Genomic DNA, 15,221 nt, shown 5'->3' with positions numbered 1-15,221 from the left:
CTTTCTGGAATGCTCTGTGCCTCGTGTGTGAAATGGGCGTAAAGGTAGATTCTATTTCAAAGGGTTATGGGAAGGATTAAATGAGATATGATGCACATGGGTTCTTCCAGGCAGATAAGCAGGGAGGCTACCTTTGAAAGTGGAGTATGTTTCCTTCTCAGGGATTCTAGCAGGTCTGAACACTTGCTCTGTGTTTGAGGCAAGGGTGAGCGTGTGGAGCTGTGGCCTCCCGCAGAACAGACTCGCTTGCTTCTTCCTTGCGCTCCATCCATTCAGTGGGCTGAGCTGCGCCTGTCACATCATTGCATTTGCTTGGGGTTCACGAGCAGGTGGGGTCAGCTCCATTAACCCCAGCAAACGGCAGTATTATGTGTCCACTAGCTTGGAGGAGTAATTAACCTGATTGGGTGAATTAATTCCAAGAGGTAAGTTTGTTGTTCTTTTTAAGAAACCAAATTAAAAATGCAGCAGTTAGTGACATAACAACTGTACCATTGTTTTTTTAGTTTCTGACGCTAAGCACATGCAAAAGCAAACATGAGTGTGGGATCCACTAAAAACAGAGCCCCTATCTGAACCAGGAGTCGGTTGCCAAGGCGCTGTGCATGAGCATGAGGGGCCCCTTCCTCGGGGCTCCTCGGAGTCTCAGAAGACCCCCAGGATTTGAGTAACATACCAAAGTTTGCACAAGAAACCATGTTATATATTTAACATTTAAAAGGACCCGTTGTTCCTGACTACATCTCTGTTTCTTGTTTTACAGTTAGCTCTAGGAATTAACTGCTAAATTAAACCCACGTAACTTCCTTCTTAATTGATTTTTTTTTAATCAGTTTTTTGGACCTAGACTGAGAGGTCCTTTCCATGTATGGACATTCTAGGACATGTTTGAAATTTGGGATCCCATAAAGATCTTACCCACTGGTTTTTAGTTTCCCTCCTTTTTGACCTAAGGGATGATGGAACACTTGCTATTTGCATCAGCCATGGAGGGCAGAGGAAGGAGAAGGCCTGACCTTTGTCCTCTGGCTAATAGAGGCTATTGCAGAGAGCCAGGAGCATGGGAGCTGGAGGGTTACCACTCTGAACGGGGGCTGTCTCATGGCTTAGGCCCTTCCAGTTTTCCAAAAGTCAAGAGCCACTGCCTCTGATGATGTGGCCTAACCCCATGGGCCTCCCCTCCACATAGCCACTCTCATGCAGTATTACCAGGACCTAAGGACGTCAAGAAATAGGAACATCATTTTAGGACATTGTTTAGTTCCCTATAAGTCTGGCTGACAATAATATTAACTATGTCTATAATAATCGAGGCATGCATTCTGTGGATATGTTAATTTCTAAAATTTCTCCATGTCTGTCTTTCTTCCTTCTATCCCACTTCTGTGTTTCCAGTTTTCCTGTCTCAGTCTTCCTGCCTCTTATCTACTTCCTTCATCTCTTGTCTTTTTCTCTTTCCCCTTTCCAGCATACCCTGGCTTGTCTGATTTTTCCTCAGAATAATCCGGAACAATCACAAGATCCCAAAACTACTGGGCTCCCCACCCCAGTCCCCAAGCTTCCATACTATAGGAATTTACCTTCTTGACTCACCAGTTCCTCAGTGCCATCTTGGAAAAGCGCCATCTAAGAGTTTCATTCCAAAATCAGAATCTGAAAAATAGCCTCTTGGTAGCCCTCTGATGAAACCTATCCAAATAAAGACCTTTGGTTTTGCGTGGGCTCACCAAGCTTTTACGGGACTTTACAAATGGTACGCTTCCCTCAAACAGGCCTGTTTCTTTAGCTGGGCTCAAGTCAGGCTCTGCTCATTTTCTTTTATGTCCCTGTCTGATGCCACCTTCCCATCCAGAAAAGTCAACTGGTTACAGAATCAGCCCCTGATCCTACGTATTGGTCTGTGGGGTACAGATCATAGTCATGAAGTATTTATTTTCTTGGGGTTTAAAAAAAAGTTGCCCCTATTCCCTCTCTCATGAATGACTGTGAACGTAACAAACTGACACAAAAAAATAGATTGCCCTCTCCGGGGGTTTTTTCTTTGTAGTCGTTTGTTTTATGGTCATGCTTTGATGATGACGTTGCTGCAGCAATGAGTGAATCTGAATGTCTTGACTATCTTGTCCATAGGTGAATGTCCTATACTCCATAATTCCCAGCCAGTAAGCCAGCTTCCTTCCTTGAGACCTGAACATCATCACTACCCAACAATCGATGAGCCTCTTCCACCAAGTAAGCTTTAGTTTTTAAAGTCTATGTCTTAATTCTTCCTATCAAGTCTAAACAGGTCAGTATGAACTTGTATGTACACATCCAAACTCTTCCCCAACTCCATACCTTACACTGTTATAAAAAAAATTATATATATATATATATATATATATATATACACATATGGCACCTACTATAAAAATGGGGTGTTTTTGACTAGTGATTTCAGTATGTGATCTTGAAGAGATAGTCCAGTAACCTTCCAGTGCCCCTTAACTTCTGAAACAGAGAGTATTTCTTTATGAGACTTGCTTACCTTGCAAACTGTACATGACCTTTAAGTCCTAAATTTTACTATTTTATATTTAGGAGTTCATAGGTCAAGATGGAATAATCCTGTTGTTCTCCATTGGACCTGTCATATCACAGGCACGTCCATATAATAAAACATTCAACCCATCAGGACGCAAGGACTTGCACTTTCCTTGCTATAACTTCCATTAATAGGTGACAGCCTATTTCTTCCGTAGTTTCTTAGGAGCTTCCAGAAAAAAAATACCATCCTTAGGGATGATATTCCATATCATATTCTCCTGGTAACTGTGTAACTAATTATTATTTAACTAGTCATTTGAACTTGGGAAAATCATTTAATATCTCAGAGACTCAGTTTTCTTATTTGTAAAGTAAAGCCTTAATTTTCTCATTAGCTAAATGGCTAGATCTGGACTAGGTAATCCCTAGATATCATTCCAGCCTTAACCTTATAATACTACATTATAAGACATTTCTAAGAAGGAACTGATACCCTGGACATTATACATTCACTTAGCATCATATATGTTCATGAATAATTCTAGAACATCTCTGTTTTGGCTTAGGCTTATTTTTCAAGCAAAGATAACCTTTAAGATTTAATAAATTTTACAACTGCAAAATCTTGCCAGGATGCAAGGAATCGATGTTTCTTTACATTCTTTTGCCTGTGCTTACATTAGGAGGTTACAGTTTAAAAAAAAAAACAAACTTATTCCCTAATTCATCTATTCTTGGTAATGTGATATATTTTGCATTTACACCATTCTTGTCCTATTCAGTTGTAATTTATCAGTGAGAAAACAATAAATACCTTTAATATGTAAACATTTGAAACAACACCGTATTTGTTTTGGGGGATCAAGGCAAACATTATGTTCTTTAACTTTTGATACCTGATTTCTTTCTTTATTTACACCTTGATTTATGGATGGTCCACAAATGACTAGTAAAATTTCAGTGTCACTATACTTTCTACTTAGCACTTACGTAAAAAATACCTATAACACGTTCTCTCCAGGAAAGGAACACTTTCCCCACAACAAGAAAACCTATCAATTCCTGTGTGCATGAATTGACTTCCAGTCCATGCAAGAATAATAACTAGTTATGCATCCAGACCTTGTAAAGAATTGAATATAAGTCTATTTTAAAGACTTACTTTATACAAGCTGTTTTCAATAATGAAAACAAATTTCTCCAGTTGGGTTTCAATTCTCTGTTCCTTACACACTGAAAAATATGACAAAAGTTGGTAGTGAAGCCTAACAACAGAATTTTCTTGATAGTCATTCATTCAACAAATACTCATTGAATGCTGGCCCTGTGAAGCGCTGTTTTAGGTAAACAAAACAGACAAAGATCCCAGCCCTCATGGAGCATACAGTGTAGGCAGGCAGAGACCAACACATAATAAAAAGAGTGAACAAGGCAACAGTGTAACACTTTAGATGGTAGGAAGTGCTGTGCGGAAGAACAGGCAGAGTAGGGCAAGCGGGATTTGGAGGATGTGGTGGCAGCTGGTTCACCATTTTAAATCGGGTGGTCAGGTAAGCTTCATTGAGAGGCAACATTTGAAGCTAGGCTTCGAGGCGGTAAGAGGGTTATTCATGCGGAGGGAGAGCTTTTTGAGAAAAGAACAGCCCGCCTGGTGGGTTTGAGGAACAGCCGGGAGACCAGTGTGTCTGGAGCAAGCAGACAGCAGTGGCTGGTAAGGTCAGGGAGATACCAGGGACCCAGATCACACAGGGCCCTGTAGACCACTTAAGAGCTTCGGCTCCTACTCTGGATGAAAGGGGAACATTTTAGGTTTAGAGCAGAGAAGTGACATTCTCTGACTTAGGTTTTGATGGTAAGAAGTGCAATGCGGAAGCACGGGCATTAAATTTTGAGGAGGAAGGACAGAAGCATGAAACCCAACATATGGTTATTGCTGTGGCCCAGGTGAAAGGCAGAGGTGGCCAGGGCCGGGGTGGGAGCAGTGGATGTGGTGAGGGGCGGCCGCATTCTAGACATATATTCCATACGTAGGTTTGCTGACAGATTAGATGTGATGTCTGAGACAGAGGTAGGAATCAAGAATGATCTCAAGAATTTTAACCTCCAGAAGGATGGAGTTGCCTTCAACGGGGATGGGAAGGGAAGGCTGCAGAGAGAGCACGTTTGGGTGGGAAAGAGCTGAAGCTTGATTCTGACCATGTTATATTGGAGATGTCATCTAGGTAGTGAGGTCAAGAAGGCAACAGGATGTGTGGCTGAAGTTCAAGAGAAAGGTCTAGACTACAAACATGGTATTGCATTTGTTAGAGTAAAGAGAGAAAGGGGGGAATAATTTTATAGGCTTTTGTTAGTATAATAACTAAAGATGATACATGGTTGGGCTCTACAGTGTTCCTAGACTTCATGGAAAAGATATAATTTTATATTTGCTAGGTCTTTCAGGCAGAAATGAATTACCCTAACTTACCCCAGCATCATAAAGGTGATCACTGGCAAGAATCTGTCTAGGCAACACCGTGCCATGTCCATGAGGACATGCTGAGGCCTGAAGTTCTATTTGGAAATCCTTTCTTTACACAATATGTGAAAGTGAATTCTTTACAGAGCAACCCAGAAAACACGGTTATAATCTCTAAGTACACTTAGCTATTACTTTCTGAATATTTATAAGAATTTAGCATTATGCATTTATAATTAGCACTATTAGATATTTAATAATATTGATAGAAGGGCCTGTCTGGCTGGCTTGCCATCCTTTTCCATGAGAGACTTGGAAATATGGAAACTTGTAGAGAAATTGTTATTACCACTGCACTGCACCATTCTCTAGTGTTTTCCTTGGAGAATTTATGAGACTGGAGCTGTGTCTTTCTTTGAAGGAGTCCTTCCTTCACTTGGGAACCTGGAGGGTGGGGGCATCCGTTTCTCAGCGGGGTGCCCATGGGACCAGGCATAGTTTTTTGTTCATAGGGAGTGCTGAGAGCAGTTTGTTCAACTGAACTAGATACCACAATACTCTTCAAAGATTAATGTTCATTCTTTGTTGCATGACAGTCATGTTGAGTTCAAGAAAAAAAAAATTGTCCAGTTTCTCCTAGTTGGGGAATCACTGAAATTTCAAAATTTTTGGACCAAGATTAATTACCTAGTAGTTACACGCATACACAGTTTCATCAGTGAGCCATTTAACATTTACAACTAACAGTTGAGCTGGATTATCTAGCAGTCAATTTTCATTAACACCCTCTAGAATATATTTATACGATCTGACGACATTTTTCCTTCAGTTTGTCTTAGGCAAGGTAGATTTGGTGTGTTCTGGTATTTTGGTTTCCATCGTGCATTATTTGGCAATTCCTCAGATAAATATCAGACTTAAGCCATGATCTTCACAAACAGATGTACCATGCACACATAAAACCATAAATATACCAAATATATTGGGTTTTTTCCGTTTAAAAGAATTGAGAGTTGCTATGTCATTACCTGAATAATTTTTCAATAGAATTATTAATATCTGACCTACTCCCAAAAGCTATGGATTTTCTTAAAAGGCTGAATAGTTTCCTCCATTTGCAGTCATTTTTGCTTTTTCTTCTTTAGTCTAATGCACTTTTCAGCATAACTTTATCATGAAGCTGTTATTTCCACCAAGTTTTCACATTTGGACTCTAAAAGCTTTGCCCATTGCTATACATGCAGACATTGCTCTTCTGTGTGAAGCTCAGATATTTGTGTATTACATCCAGCTCTCCCAGTTTTGAGGACTTTTCCACCCACCCCACCCCACCCCTCCGTGTATTATGTAGTGTATCATCCATACTCCCACGTTTAGTTCCTTGGTTTTGGAATCTGAGAAGTAAAGGAACTTATCTTTGTCTTGGGCTCCCTCTACTGGTCTGTGATGGTTATTTATCAACAAAGAGGTATTTAAAGCTTGGTGTGTGTTAATTAGTTGATATTTAAAGGCTTGATGCGTGTTAATAGTTGTTACTGGTTTTGTTTTGTTTTGTCAAGAGATATTTGGCAGCCACAGGTGGGTTGAAAATACACTGTGAACTTACAGCTTACCCAAAGGATGGTTTGAAGGGATCCAATCCTTCCATTCTTCCTCAAGAAGAATGGCGATCAATTAAAGTTGCAAAGTATTGCATAGAGGTCATCTGAAGTTCCAGGTACAGTATCTTAGAACTGTCATAACAAGTGGTTTTAATATGAGGGCCATCCTCCCCTCACCGACTAGTCGCTGTCTCTCAGATTTAGCAAAGAAAGGGTTCTCCGGCCTCAGTCTGTCAGTTCTCACTGGAGGCTGCTTAAGTCTTCCAGCTGTAATTTGAGTTGCCAACAAGATTGACAGGGTGGAAATTGTTAAAGGAAGAAGTAAAGTAAGCATCAGACTTTCTCCTTAGAAAATAGGAGAATTGTAACCTAGGTCATATTCGAGGAACCACAGTTACTGTTTAAGAGAAGCTGAGTCCAGTGGATGCCAATTCAGTCCTAGTACCTCAGAAGTCATGGCGGGTGCTGTGGGCAGCGTCTGGCCTTCAGCAAGGAACCCACAGTGAGTTCTACCTGCAGAAGACCTGACAGTGGTATCGGTTTCCCATGAATCCGTAGTCTGTCCTTGATTTTCCTTTTTGCCTTTTTATTACACACCAGACTGGGAAGCTCGCATTGACAGCCACGGGCGGGTCTTTTACGTGGACCACGTGAACCGCACGACCACCTGGCAGTGTCCGACATCAGCAGCTACCCCTGATGGGATGCGGAGGTCGGGGTCCGTCCAGCAGATGGAGCAGCTCAACAGGCGGTGGGTGATCAGCGCGCAGTGAACCCCTGGGAACCCCTGGGAAAGGAGCACGGCAGCCAGAGAAAACCTCCCTTACACTTTTCTGCTCAGATTGTACGAGGAGACTGGGAAGTGATTATGTATCTTAAGAAACCCATTTATAGTAGGTACTTGGAAAGCTAGAGTTAGAATTTGGTGGCAGGAGACAAACTAAGCCTGAGTGCCATTTAAAGATGGAGAATCCTCTGAGCTTCTTGATGGCATGTGCTCAAAGACAGGTGTTCTTAACCAGGGGCCCCTGGACCACCCTCCTCCCCAGGTATTCACCGAGGATGCCATTGTTCCAGGAACCCTCCAGAAATTGTATGCAAAATTATACATGGATGCACATTTTTCTGTCAGACTGGTCCATATCGGTCATGAGATTCTCAAAAGGGCCCAGAACTCAAACAGCTGAAAACATTCCAAGGATGGGTTCCATAGAATACCAAAAGCTGCCTGGAGAAAAAAACAGTGTCATCACTGTATTCATGTCTACCCTGGTCCCCTAATTGCTATATACTCAGTAATCCCTAAAAGGCTTTCATCCTAGGGAAAAAAAAAAAAGTTTAAAAACAGTTTTTGAGACTTGTTTTGTCTAAAAACTAGACCCTTACTAGTGAAATTGTAAAGATGCCATTTTGTTTTTAACCTGCGACTGAGACCCTAAATAGCATTTCTCTCATGCTGTAAGCTAGCATGAGCATCATACCCGACCTCTTGCTTCTGTTAAGGCCAAGAGGGCAGCTTTGGGATACTTTTAGTAGCCGGGACCACAAACTGCAGGCTTGAAATCAGCTGCATCCACATGCCATCTCATTAGGATGAAATAAAGGAAAGTTGAAAGGAACTATATAGAATAAGGAACTGGAAGTTAACTGCATCAGCCAGAAAAATAAAGTGGACAATTTAGTCCTATGAAAAACACACAGAGGTGAAAAATTGAACTTCTGGTTACTGTTGTACACAGAGGAGCATGCTTAGGTGAAAATCACCAGGATTCTTTTATTGCTTGAGCATTTGGAAGACATTCACTTTCCATTCTTTCTCCATCAGTAGCCGAGCGTTTAAAGTCATTAATGAGAACCACGAAGGATTTTCATTGGCAGTACATTTCTCTACGGTCATTCCCACAGAAAGAAAACACATTACAGAGCTTGTGATAACCCAGCTTTATTAGATAAGAATGCACCAAAAATCCCCGGGAGAGCCCTTTCATGGTGATTGCAACAAAACTCCTCTAAATAAAAATGTGGAGGACTCAGCAAGCTCCTTTTACATAGAGACCAGATTGAGATTCCACAGGTGGAAATAGACAGAACAGAGAAGCTGAACTTGTTTAGCAGGCTGAGAAAGAGGGAGAGTATCCCCAGGCTGCATCTATGGGAGGTACAGTTGAGCACTAAAAAATCAATAAGTTGAAGCAGAAGTAAGCACCTTGACCTAGGACATAAAAATCCACGAAGGTTCATCATGTTCAGGTTGTATAATATAAAAATTAGGCCAAATCCATCCTGAATCAGGCCTCTAGAGAAGTTTTGCGGGCTTTCATGTGTAAATTCCTGTGCGCTCCTGCGGAGCTGAGCGCGCTGGCAGAGGCAGCCAGACTTTGTAGAACAGGAAGTGGTATTTGCTGCATCCGTCTGGACGGATAAAAAGAAAGGGAATTTGGTGACTTGAGAAAGTACTTATTTCTTGTGGAAAAAACCTACGTAGGGAAGGCCAGATAACCTTGAGATAAGTATCCCAGCTCTTCAGCACTTAACCAAATAGTTCAAGCATGTAAAGTTTTGCAGGGCCTTGGCCTGATAACGCAGCCACAGAAAAGTATACTGCCCGTCTTTTCTCCCTCACGGATGTGATCACTCACGGGGGTCGTTTTTCGATAACCTTCGGTTGGTTATCAGAAGGAATTTACAGCAATCACTCTCTCACAGCAAAACAAATATTTCTCAGTGTTGCAGGGTGTAGGGAAGGAAAACTTTCCTTTCTTCCCTTCTAAGTTCTTTGGCTGACTTAACAATTAAATCAACATACGTAAGATTAATAGGAGAAAAGCAAATTTAATTCCGTAGGTATGGAAGCTTACAGAAATATGAGACTCAAAGAAATGACCAAAAGCAGGCAGCTTTTATACCTGTCAGACAAAGAAACATTTGTGTGTGTGTGTGTGTGTGTGTGTGTGTGTGTGTGTGTGAAGAATTGACAAGACAAACAAGTCTGGGCTTGGGGTAGTAAATTAGTGAAGAGGAACAAGGTTTGTTTACACACAGCCTTCTTGACCCTGATTCCCTATCCCTGGTGATAAGGATGACTACCAGCCTCCAGGTGCAGAAAGAGTACCCTTCACATGGGGAATTCACTTACTGCCTTCCGGAGAACAGAGGAGGGTCAGAGTGTCCTGCATTGGTGGTTTCTTAAGTAACTTTAATTCAAAATAATCAACATGCCAAAATGGCATATTTTGGGGTGGCCTGCCCTGGACCCCATCAAAGGAGTTTCCCTGGACTCCCGACAGCGTGATTATGAAAGTCAAGTGTTGTTTGTGCAAGGAGACTCACACTGGGAGAAGCAGAGTGCACAAAGCAGCCTACGGTGACCACATTCAAACTCGGTCGTTGCCCGAATGCAGCACCCCCTTCCTGGCCTTTATGGCTTGACCACGTCCTCCTAGTGCAGAGACGCCCCTCACTGCCTGCCTGCCACGTGGTCACATCTCCTTTCTGCTAAGCCCATGAGAATGTCCTGTGGTCCCTGAAATCCTCCCAGAACCCCACACACAGAGCCTCTTGTGCAATCCTGTGATTGAAACCTTCTGCCTTGTCCTTCTGGGTACCCTTCCCAGTGCCCGGTGCGGTGCCAGAGTCTACCGGGACTCAGTGTAAGACAGTTTCTCTAGTTAATTCTTACACTTCCAGAATATTCTGGATTAACTCAATTTACCTTCACAGGTATTTCTTGAACAAGCAGAAAATATAAATATGTATTCTCACTTTAAATAATCAACTAAAGTTTGGTGTTTTTAGTTATTTGGATAAAATGTTTATATTATTGAGACATGGAAAGTTTTAAATATGAAAAAAAAAATGATGTATATATAATTCTGCTACCCCAGGGTTTACCTTTTAAAAAAATCTTGTCTTTAATTTCCATGTACATGTGTAGGCCTTGCGTAGCTGTGATGATAATACACGGTTAGTTTTATATTCTCTTCTCACTTACCACACTATAAGTATTTTCATATTGCTACAGAGCCTTAGAGTATCATTTAAATGGCTGTATAGTATTCCAAGGAACACACGTACTTTAGTTAACTTAATTTGCCCTATTGCTGGATGTTTTCCTTATTGCTTTCCAGCACTATTTTGGATAAGGCTAAAGGCCCTGTTAAATATTCGTGTTGTCTCATAGTAGTGTTTCCTTGGGGTTATATTCTCAAAAGACCAGGCCACGGGAGATCACTATGGTTTTGGTATTTGATATCAATGCCTAATGTTTTCTAAAGTGTTTCTGGGGGCTCACTCTGCCAGCAACAACAGTTTCCCTTCCATCCCATCTTTTGGTGTGGTTTTGTTGACTTAAGAGGTGCTCCTTGGTATTTTGGTTCTTACATTTCACTTCTCACAGGGAGGGTCAACTTTTGTCTCCATAAGCTCTTCTTTTACCAATTGTAGCTCCTCCCATGAGAATTGTATGGTCTTGGGCTTTGTTTGGTTGGTATTTGTTTGGTTTGGCTCGATTGGTTTGGAAGGTTATTTTCTTGCTGGGTTTTTTGTGTTCCTGTGTGTGTATTCATTTATAAATTAGATATTCCAGCTGACTTTCTTACCAATTTCCATAAACTCTTTATATAATATAAAATTTGGCCTTTTTCCGGGGGGGAAAAAAAAACATGAAGGAGGACATGGAAGAATAATTCTTGATGAAATGTGAGAGAACCTGCTTTCTGACTTCCTCTCTCATCTTTAAAACAGAGCGAGCATCTGAGGCTGCGATCCTGCCCTCGCTGAGTGATCCTTCCACAAACTGTGTGTCCTGCTTCCCCAAAACTGTCCCTGCACTTCAGCAAAGATCAGGGTTGGGGTGTGGTACCTGGGATTTGAGGCCGTTGACTCAGTAAGGCACAAGACAACCAAAGTCCAACTGAGGACACAGCAGGTTGTGAAATTACTGACATTTTCATCATCAAATAAGATCACATTGATTCATAGAAATTCTCTTCTGTGGTCCCTGCACTTTGGGAAGGAAAAGTGAGGCTACAACTTTATATTTGTCTGTGCCCTGTTCTGGGTATCTACTGCGGAGTAACAAACCACCCAAACTTGGTGGCATAAAACAATGATAATTTATTGCTACCATCATTGTTATTATATATCATTTTTATTTCTCATGGTTCTCGAGGCTGACTGGGTTCAGTGAAGACATTCTCTCTTGGGGCACTGTCGTGTGGTTGCAGAGGGCGGCTGGGGCTGGTGACCCACATATCTGGAGGTTGATCCTGGCTGTGACTCTCAGCCAAAACACCTGCCCTGGACTTCCCATGTGGCCTCACAGCATGGCCACTGCAAACTGTCACTTATATTATCCTCAATTAGTCAAGGTATCCACAAGATCTTCCCAGGCTCAAGGGGAGGGGACATTGATTCTGCCGCTTAATAGATGAGTAATTAGGTTCTAACAGAGCATGCGGGACTAAAAATATTGTTGAGCCATTTTTGGAAAACGCAGCCTGCCATGAGTCATTTAGGGGATCCTCCCGACAGCAGCACCCTTGGTCTTTGGCAATTCCCTTCCTCCCCCGGTCAAGGTTACATACTTAGGCGGCTTCTCGCTGGCCCACTCTGTCCCTCCCACCGTGGTGGCACTCCCTGAGTTCCAACAGGGAGAACAGGAGACAGCCATCCTTCACCTTCCCCACAACCTCCAGACCACAGACATGTTGACACGGTAAATAAACGTGGGTATTTCTCTATATGATCCTTTGCCCTTCCTGCCCCCTCCATGTTTTCTTATTAGAGGCCTTCTCCGGAATGCCTTACAGTAACTGCTGCAGGCAAAGTGTCTCCTGATGCGTGTCAGGGGTGAGTGGCTGAGCCTCTCTAGATAAAATACAACTTAAAGAAAGCAACCAGTGATTCTTAAACCTAGATGGAAGTAACGCTACCTGAAGGACTTCTTAGAAATGCAGGTTTCCATTTTGCTTCAATTTCTGTGATTGTAACAATAACCCAGCTGATTCTCTTGCAAGTGGTCTAGAGACCACACTTGAGAGAAAAAAAAGAAAATTCCTTTTTAAGGTACAAAGAAAGAGGTCTCTGGTGTTCGGAAGCCCTGCCACAGCAGACCTCGTCTGTAATGATATGTTCCTGTTGCCCCATGTTGGACTGCATTTGGAGACCTGGTTATTCGCTGCTCCCTGGACTCCAACTCTCCTCTTCCTCTTCACACTTCTTCCTCCACCCCTGTATCTCTTTCCAGGGCATGGGACTCACACAGCAATTCCTTTGCCTGTTGTCACTTGCATGAAATCAACGACCTCCAAGTCAGCATGTCCTAATCCACACCAAAATCTTCCCTCCCCTCCTGCCTGTTCTCCTACATGTCCTTTTTCAGTGTTGGCTCCTTCACTTACCCTTCACAGTTGTCTCCTCCTTCTTCAACCTCCACATCCAGACAGGCCCCAAATCCTGTTGAGTCTCCATGTAAAATTACACAAATTCTTCCACGAAGTCTTTCTGGAATTCACCTCCTTCTCCCATTCCTGCTGTGCCTTGAGGAAAAGGGAAGCTGAAGCCCGGTCATATGCCTCGGTAGGCTGAGACATTAGGCAAAATAGAGGTCATCTGGGGAGGAGAAGGAGGCTACTTGGACTGAGGGAAGTAGAACAAAGAGGAAGGACACAGCTGGGCATCTGCCTTTAAAATACAGAGTAAATTAGGCAGATCAGGCCATCAGAGGTAGGGAGGTTTAGGAAATGTCTGTCTTTTGTGGGCAGAGACAGAAGATCTTCCTCTCCCTGCAGTCTTCCCCTCCCCCAACAGCATGCTTGCAGAGCCACCATGATCCACCATGTCTGCCTGTGCCCAGGCCTTTAGCACCGGCAGCCTGGACTGTTGCAGTGGCTGGTTCCCAACGGCTCTCCCCAATTCATGCTCTCCTCCTCCAGTGCATCCCCCACCTAGATGGAAGTCATCATTCTCAGTGGCTAGCTCAACCTCTTTTTCAGCAACTAGCCAGTCCCTAGAGCAGTGGTTCTCAAAGCTGGTCCCTGGACCAGCAGCATCAGCATCACCTGGGAACTAGTGAGAAGTGCAGATTCTTGCCTCTCCCTCCAAAGACCTACTGAATCCGAGAAAATCTGGGAGTGGGGCCCAGCTGTCTCTGTTTCAACAAGGCTGCAGGTGATTCTGCTGCAGCTCAAGTTGGAGAACCCATGCCTAGAGAATAACATCCGAGCTGTGGCCGGGGCACCCTGTCCGCGCTCCCTGCCCCCCCCCTCCGCTGGCCCCATCGTGCTGCCCGAGGCCCACACATCCTGGTGCCACCACCCAGCTTCTCAAAGGTCCCCAAGAGTGAGCTCTTCGGTGCATGTTACTCTACATTCTTTCCCTGCAAGGTCCCCAACAGGTTCATACTGATTCAAAATGTACGCATCTAGGTGTTTCCTCGTCTGTGTCTTACGCTTCGGGACAGCTTTTTGACACTGTTAGAATCATGGCTTACCTGCCATTTCCCTCTTTGCTCTGCATCCACTATGTGTGTTCAGAGGGTGATAGCTTATCCTCCTCCTGACTCCGATCTGAAAGTCCAGCACAGAACCGGAGCATATTGGAAGAGTTAGTAAATATTTAGTAAGTACCTGGGAAGGTGACTGACTGGCCGGCTGACTGGCTGAATCCTCAACTGGGGAAGAAAAATAAAATGAGCCTTCAAATCAGCAGAAAACATTTGTTTGTCGGCCAGCATGCTTTTAGTATGCAAAATTTCTACAGTTCCTGCCAGGGATATCAGTTACCTATCAGATAACAGTAAGTGAGTAGAACCATTACTCTGGTTTGTAGACTCATTACAATAATGTAGAAGTAATTTGATATCTTAGTTGTAACATTTTAAGTTATTTCCCAAACCGTTATTTTAGACTTAGTCTGGTTTTGTTTAATGCAGGGCGGAGGCTGTTTTTTGACTAGTTATCTGTGTTAATGTGTAAAAGTCACCATACTTGAAACTTAGCACAGTTTACAGAACAAAAAGAAGTCCACTCATCTGGACATGTGTGTCTTGCCAATTGTTTTGGTATCTTGTGGGAACTTTAAGCATTTCTTTGCTGAAATGCAAGACAATTCTTCACAGTTTTCTCCAGTTACCCGATTCAGAGCATCAGCCCCCAACAAGCCAATAAGCAGAAGTTAACTCCTGTCTTTCCATTTTCTGATGCAAAGGTATCAAAATATTCAGCGAACCATTGCAACAGAGAGGCCCGAAGAAGATTCTGGCAGCCAAAGTGGTGAGCAGATCCTGGCAGGAGGAAGCGGAGGAGGTGGTGGGAGCGACTCAGAGGCCGAATCTTCTCAGTCGAGCTTAGGTATGGGAGGAGGGGACCTGAGTCTTCTGGGATGGCATCTGGTGGCAGTGTGACATAGTGTGTGAACCCCTACCCTGGCTTGGGGGCTGCACTGGGTGCTGGGGGAGAAGAGCAATGGAATGGGGGAGGTCAGTCAGGGTGGCCGGGAAAGAGGCTTGGTGCCAGCAGGGTGAAACAGACAGGAGTTTCCCACCACAAACATAAAGAAGAAATGAATTTGCAGTAGGAGAACTCGTCCTGGTGCATCGAGGCAATTTCTTCAGTGGCCTGATCATTTCTTGTCGA

General features: G+C 43.2%; 1 protein-coding gene across 10 annotated transcripts in view; it reads left to right on the top strand.

Annotated features, from left to right (window-relative positions):
- The window catches only part of HECW1 (HECT, C2 and WW domain containing E3 ubiquitin protein ligase 1), a 430,370-nt gene that overhangs the window by 326,960 nt on the left and 88,189 nt on the right, over positions 1–15,221 (top strand). For 9 of the 10 annotated variants that reach the window (XM_032430461.1, XM_032430464.1, XM_032430463.1 and 6 more), the window contains 3 exons: positions 2,131–2,232; positions 7,186–7,336; positions 14,794–14,936. In XM_032430461.1, coding sequence (XP_032286352.1) covers positions 2,131–2,232; positions 7,186–7,336; positions 14,794–14,936 — 396 coding nt within the window. The remainder of the gene's footprint in view (positions 1–2,130; positions 2,233–7,185; positions 7,337–14,793; positions 14,937–15,221) is intronic. The other variant, XM_032430466.1, reaches the window with a different exon arrangement.

The sequence above is a fragment of the Phoca vitulina genome, unplaced genomic scaffold, assembly GCF_004348235.1.
Source record: "Phoca vitulina isolate PV1807 unplaced genomic scaffold, GSC_HSeal_1.0 scaffold44, whole genome shotgun sequence".
Lineage (NCBI taxonomy): Eukaryota > Metazoa > Chordata > Mammalia > Carnivora > Phocidae > Phoca > Phoca vitulina.
Note: the sequence above shows the minus strand (reverse complement) of the source record. Positions and strands in the feature narration are given on the sequence as shown.